The sequence below is a fragment of the Vigna unguiculata genome, chromosome 4, assembly GCF_004118075.2.
Source record: "Vigna unguiculata cultivar IT97K-499-35 chromosome 4, ASM411807v1, whole genome shotgun sequence".
In the NCBI taxonomy this organism is placed as follows: domain Eukaryota; kingdom Viridiplantae; phylum Streptophyta; class Magnoliopsida; order Fabales; family Fabaceae; genus Vigna; species Vigna unguiculata.
Genome location: NC_040282.1, coordinates 5,089,596 through 5,099,418, shown reverse-complemented (window position 1 = coordinate 5,099,418; position 9,823 = coordinate 5,089,596). Strand labels below are relative to the sequence as shown.

General features: G+C 30.4%; 1 protein-coding gene across 1 annotated transcript; it reads left to right on the top strand.

The window, feature by feature from the left end:
* The first annotated feature begins 6,670 nt into the window (after positions 1-6,670).
* LOC114181399 (transcription factor MYB106) lies at positions 6,671-9,398 on the top strand. The gene is made up of 3 exons (XM_028067845.1): positions 6,671-6,988; positions 7,123-7,252; positions 7,982-9,398. The coding sequence occupies exons 1-3, from the start codon at positions 6,856-6,858 to the stop codon at positions 8,919-8,921; spliced, it is 1,203 nt and encodes a 400-aa protein (XP_027923646.1). The 5' UTR covers positions 6,671-6,855; the 3' UTR covers positions 8,922-9,398.
* The last annotated feature ends 425 nt before the right edge of the window (positions 9,399-9,823 follow it).

The window sequence follows — 9,823 nt, the reverse complement described above, 5'->3', positions numbered from 1 at the left end:
TCACTTTTGCACAAATGAAAAAGCAAACATGTAAGATAAGCTTACCTTTTAGATTCCTTGTTGGATGAAGATTCCATCATCGGCTCTCATTGTAACTTTAATGGTTCAGTCTCTTATACTACCCTTGTAGAACGTAGTAAGTTGGGTATTCCATTATTGATCGAACACATCCATGTTGATGACAATAATACTGTTTATTAATTAAATACTACAAAATATTAAGTGAATTTTATAATATTTCTAATTAATGTTTACCAAGTTCCACCAATTTATACTTATATTTGTCTCATTTCAATCTCGTCATTTTAGTTATTTAATTCTTTAAATTAATTCATTAAATCACAATGTATCAAACATCTGTCAATCTCCTAATCATGTAAAGACAATAATGATTTTTAATGACAAAAAATGATTTAAGCTTCTTTTAATTTTGGTCTGCCATTAGAAATTCAATAAATAATGTTTATTATTCTTATAAGTTTTCTTATTAAAATTTCTTTCTAAGTATTTTTTTATATATTAAGAATAGAGTACTTGGAGTGTTTTAATTATTTTACAAAAAATATTTACAATTTTTTATGTTTCTCATTGAGACTTCAAATCACTACGAGATTTCATGTTACTCTTGAGATAAGTTTGTTTTCAAATATCTTGAGGTGGTTGCATCACATCACAAAGATATCTTACTCTTTGCTTTCTCTGAAATTTCATTATCTTTGATTTATAGTCTACGGCGTATGATTGTGAAGAATTATGGATTAAGATAGTTGAATAAGAAGATTGTAAATCCTAATTGTATATTGTCAACCATTAATCTAAGATAAAATTTTTCTTATCTACAAAATAATATGTAAATGTTGAAACATCTTGGATTATAAAAAAATACAAGTCAATACAAAATCATAAGACCATATATGAGATTGACACTTGTCCAAGACTGAAACATCAACGAAATTAGTGACTTGATGACACGAGAAATGATGATTGAAACTCTGGTAAACACAAATTTTAACCCGCACGACGATTTGAACACCACCTTAGAGAAATACTTAATGAAATAATCAATATAAAAGAATTTAAGCTATTTCAAACCATATCCTTAAACCTAAAAAAATTAGAAAACGATACAATCTTCTCTAAGACTCTCACCCTTACCATTAATAATATGATTAGATAGATGATTATTTTATGGGTTAAATATGTTTTTGGTCCCTCAAGTTTCAATGAATTTTGGAATTAGTCCCTCATCAAAACTTTATACCAATTTAGTCCTTAATCTTTCAAAATGCGTGAATTTAGTCCTTTTAACCAAATTTTTTTAAGTTTATCTGACATTTCAAGCGCATTTTATAATAGTATTTAAGTTAACATTGAAGCAAAAATGTGTCAAACAGTGTAAATAATTTAAATACTATCATGAAATGCGCTTGAAATGTCAGATAAACTTAACAAAATTTAGTTAAAAGGACTAAATTCACGCATTTTGAAAGATGAAGGACTAAATTGGTCAAAATTTTTGATAAGGGACTAATTCCAAATTTCGCTGAGACTTGAAGGACCAAAAACATATTTAACCCTTATTTTATTGATGAAGAAACTATATATGGGATAAGGGATAGCAATCTTAATATGATAGATTAGTGCATGATAAAAAAAAATGTGATTTTTTTTGTGTTGGATGGGAAGGTGGGGTAAAAGCAAAGAAGAATGGAAGTGAAAAATGGTGAAGAAGGATATGAGGCATGTGGAACTTGAATCAGTTTGACAAGTGTAATAGTTAGACATTAAATGGGATCATTAAGGCTATGTTGGACCATTACGATCCTTAGAGCTGGCAACGATAAAATTTAAGGAGGGTGTCCCCATTGTCCTTCCTTTGCTTCCACTCTCTTAGATCCAATGAGACTTTTTCTATGCCACACCACACACATTTAAGTTTTCTATTTTAGCCCCTTTTTTCATCACGGGACCCTTCTTTTGTCTTTTCATGCACCAAATCATTCAAGATACCCCTTCGCAACCCTAGAGCCCCCACCTCATTAATTCCTCCTTAATTACCAAAACACCCCTATCTTCTTCCTTTCTTTCTTTCTTTCTTCTTCCTCTCTTCTTCAATGGTTTCACCTCTATTATTAAGTGCCAACCTTTTCTGGCACCCCACTTTTCTCATCCCAAGCTTAAATAAAACCCATCTTTTTTCTTATCACTACATTTATTTATATACTTGAGATAATGTCTTAGATAAGAGCGGACAAAAACTTTGTTTTACCTTGTCCGATCTAGTTTTGATCTGATCCAATCCATTAAATATCTATTTTTTAAAATTTGGATTTTAGTTTGAATCCATACTTATTTTAGTTTGAATCTATACTTAATAATACTACATTGGTACTTCTTCAAATTCTTGTTTTACTTACCTTTCTCATCTCTCATTTACCCTTAATATATAGCACATATGGATATGTGTTTTCTAAAACCATGAAACTCAAGCAAACTAATTAACTACATTCCAAGATTCCTTTTTTTTTTTTACTGTTTTTAAAATTCTTGTTTGAGATACTGTTGGACATTAAATATGAATACATGTTTAAGCATTAATTCAAACGTTTTTGTCACCACAAAAGAAAAAAGAAAAAAAACATAGTCTCTCATTAAATTCAATTTCCATTTAGATAAAGCTGTTCAGTGTAAATGGGATAATTCGAAATCTTCGATTATCTCTTTCTAAAAGTTTTCATATTCTAGATATAATTATTTTTATTTGTTGTTTAATAGGAAAAAGTTTTAGTAATTGTAAAATTTTAAGAGGGGTAAGCTAAAAAAAATAGAGAAAAAATAAAAAATGTATTATAATTTGTGTAGATCATAAATCTCTTAAAAATAATTAAGAGTTAAATATATTTTTGGTCCTTTAACTTTTAGCGAATTTTGAAATTAATCTGTTTCGAAACTTTGGACCAATTTAGTCTTACATCTTTCGAAATACGTAGATTTAGTTCTTTTAATAAAATTGTGTTAGATTTATTTGATGTTTCGTACGTATTTTAGGATTATATTTGAGTTGTTTATACTGTTTGACACATTTTTGCTTTAATGTTAAGTCAAAGACTATTATAAAACGCGCTTGAAATGTCAAATAAACTTAACGAAATTTGATTAAAATGATTATATGTATTTCGAAAGATGAAAGACTAAATTAGTCCAAAGTTTCAAAATGAACTAATTTCAAAATTTATCGAAAGTTAAATTTAGTCCCATAAATAAAATTTCTACTAATATATTATTTTTTATACGGATATATAATAGCTATCGAGATTGATTATCTCTAATGTATGAGTTGGCACGTAAGAGATGTTACCACATCTAACATAAAACTCTAATATCCATGTTTGTGATTTTCTTCTTTCTTTAATATCACTTAATTTTTTTTTTATTTGATGTGAGGCTTTCGATTAATATTTAGATTCTTAATCATCTTCCTTTAACGTGACAGATTTCTACTACAGCAGGATATGTTTGTCTCACTCATTTATTTAACACACTTTTATTGACCTTAGTTGCAATTAGGTCTTACTACATCATATTATTCTTATTTATGTCTAAATTGGATCATATTTACGTCTAAATTGGATTCTAAGACCAATTATCGAATATGAAAATAAAATAAATTTTAATTTAATAATATGTGGGAAATTAATTAGTTATACTGATGTTGGAAAATAGTCTTTTCAGAACAAAACAACCTTATTAAATTAAAGAGATGGAGTGCAGTTGTAATATCTGGGTGATGAACCATATTAAAGATATTATTATGGTTAGATATTTTTAAGCAGAAGAGATATTAACTATTACAAAAATAATTAATGATTACCTTTATACATTTTTCAGCTCTTATTCTCTATTCTTGATAAAGTGACAGAAAGTTTTGTTGTTTTTACCAGTATTGTTATACTCTTTATACATATTTATGAAATATTTGAAGAATGAAAGTGAAGTACAATAACAATATTAAGCAAAATCAAGGTAAATGATTTCTTTAAACCTAAAATATCATTAAAAATTTGGAACTCTCACATCAATTAAAGATAAAGCTAATTAATAATATATAAGTGAAATGCAAATCTCATCTTACAAGCTGGTTTTGTAGAGTTAAGTTAGACTTAAAGTCTACTTCTAACATGACATCAGAGTCAAATTAAAACTTATCCTACCAAATTCTTTTAGACCTTCTGTTCCACCCGATATCGAACCGTGATCTAATTTCTAATCCTATACATGGAATTTACCTCGATATAAGAGAATGTATATATAAATGAAGTACAAACTTCACCCTACAAATTATATATATATATATATATATATATATATATATATATATATATATATATATATATATAATTGATAGAAATTATTGCACTTGGATACTTCTTTTTATTGTGATCAGTTCATAATTAAACACAAATCAGAAACTGAATTAAGGAACTACTCTCATGGTAGGTTGTAGCCGACCTCCAATGGATATCTCCAATTTTTAGCAGTAATTCTTGATTGCTACGAAGACTCTATTGTTCAAACATCACTTAGGACTGACAAGACTATAGTTTCAACTTTTTGGTCAAACTTACGAAAAAAGCACAAAAAAAAAATAATGTTTGAGGATAAAAACAAAGGTGTAGTCTTTTTCCGTTCAATTTTTAATGATTTGATGATGATCATGCTTAAGAGTTAATTATTTCTAGTTTATTTATTTCATTAGTCTTATTGAAATTTTTATGTGTTGAACTTAATAACTCGTGATCTAGCTTCATATATACACATTATGTAAGGTTTTTAACCTAATAATTTTATGTGGTATATTTGTATATATGTATTTGGTTTTCATATTAATGTGAATTTTTTCAAATGAAAAATATAAATTTTAGTAAATATAAGTTAGCCTAAGAAAACAACTTACTTTCTTAAGAATTAGGATGGAAATTATTTTGATGAGGTATTTGAGTCTAAAAAATTAGAAACAACATAGTTCATTTTATAAATTTGATAAGGATTTTTTATTTTAAAAAAAGAAAGTATTTTCAATTTAAGTGTTTAAAATGAACACGTCTCAGTAAAAGTCTGAATTTTTCAGCTTTTACAAGATGGATTAAATTAAGTCACAGCCAAATCAATTAGAAAAATATTTTTTTTTCACGAAAACCCATAAACTAGTTAGTGTGGACTATTTCATAATTAAGACTGATGTAAAGAGAATAATATATAAATAGAATAATTGTAAGAAGAGTACTTCCCTAGTGATATTGGTTGATATAGAAAAAGAAAAACTGAAAAGGAATAATATGATGAATAATTAAAAACTGGGCTTAGCCATGCCATAAATACATGTAGATGACGTATCACTTAGAAATTATGGCTATAATAACTTGCCATAGCTCATTGCTCTCTATGCCTTCAAAATTCTACCCAAAGTAAATTCATAAGAAAAGACAGTCCACTCCCTACCTTTTTCATTATTTTCCACCAATACATTATTGCATAATATATATTTCTGAATATTTTTTATTTACATATATTTAGAATATTTTAATATAATAGTCATTATAGTATTTTATTAAATTACACTCATTTTTAATTATGAAGTAGTTGCTTTAAGTGAAATAAAGTAAAAATTTGTTTTCAGCTCGATTTCTACATGGTGTTTTATTTGAATTCTGTTTATAATATGCATGGATAATACTACATAATATCTAGGTGATGACAAGTTTTTACATGTATTTTTCATTGGGATTTTAAGTTTTCTAAATTTATTTATATTTGGGAAAATGGGTTATAGTACATATTATTTTTCTACCGATAAAAAACAATTTTTTATTTTATATATATAATCTTATCATTTTAAACTATGTAAATAAGAAATATATAAAGGTTTTATTAAAGAGGGTTAATCACATTGATGAACAAAGGTTATATATAAATGAATTTTGAAATATTTTGTCATGGTATATATATAAGAGTTCTATATTATTTAAGAATATATGACAATCTACAAATACTTTCATTTCATTTCTTAATGTGTTAAATATGAATCTAACTCATTTGAAGTCTTTTAGTTTTAAATTGAAGATTTATTTAAAGTATCCTCTCATATTATTTAAAAGTTGAAATGAAAGCAATTTATAAAAAATTCTTATTTCTTAATCACCCACATCTATTGTAAGGACAAAATTGTGTAAACAAGTAAAATTTGAGTTTCTAATTATACAAATTATAAATTACCCTAATAGTCAAAACATGTTTTTTTTGTCACCTCAATTATTCCTAATTTACTAAACCATAAACTAGTCTCACTCACAGTCCAACAAGTTTTCACATGTGACAGAAATCGAAAGATTTAAAAGGAGATTGTCCACAAAATTACAAAAAACAACGACAATCTTTCACACACAACATTGTTTGTTAAACTAATCAATTCTTAGATGTGAACATACGGTGTCTAAATCCTAAATCTTAAATCACATGATTATTTTGATAGAAATTTTACATGAGTAACATAATTACAAAAAATAAAAATAAAAAAAAAATAAAAAATTGATGAGTTGGTAGAGAAGGGTACTCTTGTAACGATATAGTCCACACACATGTACCTTATAATTTAGTTTAGTTTATTATGCCATTGATGCCGCTGACCTTTCTTCCATGCCCATCTCTTCATTTATAATTAACTCCATCACTCTCTCTCTCTCTTTCTCTCACTGATCTCTCTCACACCATACACCATAGTTTTTTTCTTCCCTTCATTGTGCTATATAAGTAAGAGCAAAAGCTACTACAGTCTTTAGTGCTAGTTTCCACTTGCAAATGGGACGATCACCATGCTGCGACAAGGTAGGTTTAAAGAAAGGACCATGGACTCCAGAAGAAGATCAGAAGCTCTTGGCTTACATCGAAGAACATGGTCATGGAAGCTGGCGTGCCTTGCCAACAAAAGCTGGTACTTCACACTGTTTTTTTTTTTGGTGTAATATATGTAATAACATGTGTAAGTACATGTTTGTGTAGTGTTGCAATGTAGTTCATGTTGAAGTGAAACTGCTTGTGCTGTGTTGTGTGTGTGTGTGTTTATAGGGCTTCAGAGGTGTGGCAAGAGCTGTAGACTGAGATGGACCAATTATCTCAGACCTGATATTAAGAGAGGCAAGTTCAGTCTGCAAGAAGAACAAACCATCATTCAACTCCATGCCCTCTTAGGAAACAGGTTTGTTTGGTTTCGAATCTTTGATTGCTGTTTGGTTTTGCTGTTTTGAAATCAAGTGTTTTAGTTTTTGTTTGAAATCTTAGATTTTTTTTTTTCTTGGAAGCAAAGTGTTGAAAACTGAAGACCCATTATGGAGTTTTTTTGAAGATGCGAAAGTGATGCATTGTTTTTGTAAATGACAGTGTTGTTGTAATGGATCATGTCACTCGCTGTATTTCACACTTGATTTTTTATTCTCTCACACTCTCTCCTCAGTAACTATACATGAATCATTCATTCATTCATTCATTCATTTTCCGTGTGGAGCTATAATTTCTTTTCTGGTCCTGTGCCCTTCCTGTGCAGCAGAATGTCTTAAATGCAATGACCTCTCAATTTCTTCACCCAACTATTCCAACCCTCCCCCAACAAAAAAAATTGGGACACTGTCCTCTCCTCTGTGCCATTTCCTTCAATTTTTCCCTGACATACAGGTTTATTCCAGGCCAATCTTAATTGCAAAATATATATATATCTCATACACAATCAAAATGCCATGTACCCATCATCATCTATGTCATTATCTAATTCTCTCAACATTATGCATACTACACATACTCTCTCACATTTTTTTTTTCTAATGGTGACTTAAAAACAAGAAAAACAGTAGTTTTTTTTTTTTTTTGGAATGCTGCTCTAGGGTTTAGTTTAACGTTGTCTGCACTATGGTTGTGCTGTCTCTGTACTCAGGTGGTCGGCAATAGCCACACACTTGCCAAAGAGAACGGACAACGAGATCAAGAACTACTGGAACACACATCTTAAGAAAAGGTTAACAAAAATGGGAATCGACCCTGTCACACACAAGCCCAAAAACGATGCACTTCTCTCCAGTGACGGCCAATCCAAAACCGCTGCGAATCTCAGCCACATGGCTCAGTGGGAAAGTGCTCGTCTTGAAGCTGAAGCAAGACTAGTGAGAGAGTCAAAGCTACGTTCACATTCACTTCAGCAACAGATTGGAACTTCTTCCACGTTTGCATCATCATCTTCTGCATCCAATAAGGCAGAAGCACCGCCGCCGCCACCGTCGCGGTCCTCCCTCGACGTTCTCAAGGCTTGGAACAACGGGGGTTGGTTGAAGTCCAGTGAAGGGAGTGGCGCCATTGCAAGCACGGACCTTGAGTCTCCTACTTCTACGTTATCTTTCTCTGAGAATGCGCCACCGATTATGAATGGGATTGGAGGAGAGAATAATAATAATAGTAATAATAATAATAACAGCAACAATGATAACGCAATGCCTATGATCGAGTTTGTGGGAAGTTCGGGTAATTCTTCTTCTCTCGTGAAAGAAGAGGGTGAGCAAGAGTGGAAAGGTTATGATAGTTCTATCACCACTTTCAGTTCTGGTATGCATGAGTTCACAATGGCCATGGAGGGAACTTGGGTGCACGAGACTCTCAGAACTAATGGCTCGCACGATGACATTGTTGAAGAAGGCTTCACCAATCTTCTCCTTAAGACAAACTCGGAAGATCCGAGTTTGTCGTCGGAAGGTGGAGGAGAGTCTAACAATGGCGATGGTGGTAGTAACAGTCACAGTGATTTTTACGAAGATAACAACAACTATTGGAACAGCATCCTTAATTTAGTGAATTCATCTCCTTCTCATTCTCCTATGTTCTGATGTTGGGTGAGGATATGGATCATCAAAGATTGAATTTTCACCTAGTTTTGTTGGGTGAAAAATTGTGTTTATCACAACCATTTACATAAATTTTTACAGGGCCAGAGTTTTTAACGAGATAAACACAAATTCATGTGACAAGGTGAAGTGAAAATTCAAACACAGGAGCATTTGTGAGTGTGAGTCACATAGAAGGAGCATATTAATTCCAGAAACTCAAACCCATGTCAGAAATGGTTGATTTTTCTTCCCCCCATCGCCATGAAATGAACATGCTCACAGAAACATGTGGAGTTCCATAGAGTGGTTTTTGTTGATGCTTTAACAGAGACTTTTTTTTTTTCTTTTATATTTTTCTTCCGTTGGAAGTGTGTTATTGTAATTTTCTGATACCTAGTTTTGGAAAACAGCTCACTGGTTGGTCTTTTCCAGCATCAAATGTTTATATCAATTTGTTTGATTTTGATCTTTCTGAACGGAGAATGTGCAATTGGATCTGTAGTCAAAGTTATCGTAGACAAGAGTGTCTGCGAATTAAATGACTTTTACGCCAAGTAATTAATTTTCCGGTGTTTAACTGTGTACAAAAAAATTCAATAAAGGAAACATTTAGTATGGACTTTATTGCTGTTGGTTTCATGTCGCATTCTTGCTTTTTAATGTTTATATAATTTCCATTTCACCTTATCTTCAAACTAAATTTATACAGTTCTACAATGATCACACTTTTGTATCATCTCCCATTAATTCTATGTAGTTCCTCTCTCACTCTCTCTTGCTAAAACTCTAGAATAAGTTTATTTTTATTTGAGATAATTTCCTCCTTCAGATATATAGTTTCAGAAACTATTTATGAGTCATTAAGGTTTCGCAAATGAAATCTCCATTAGAAATAGTATATG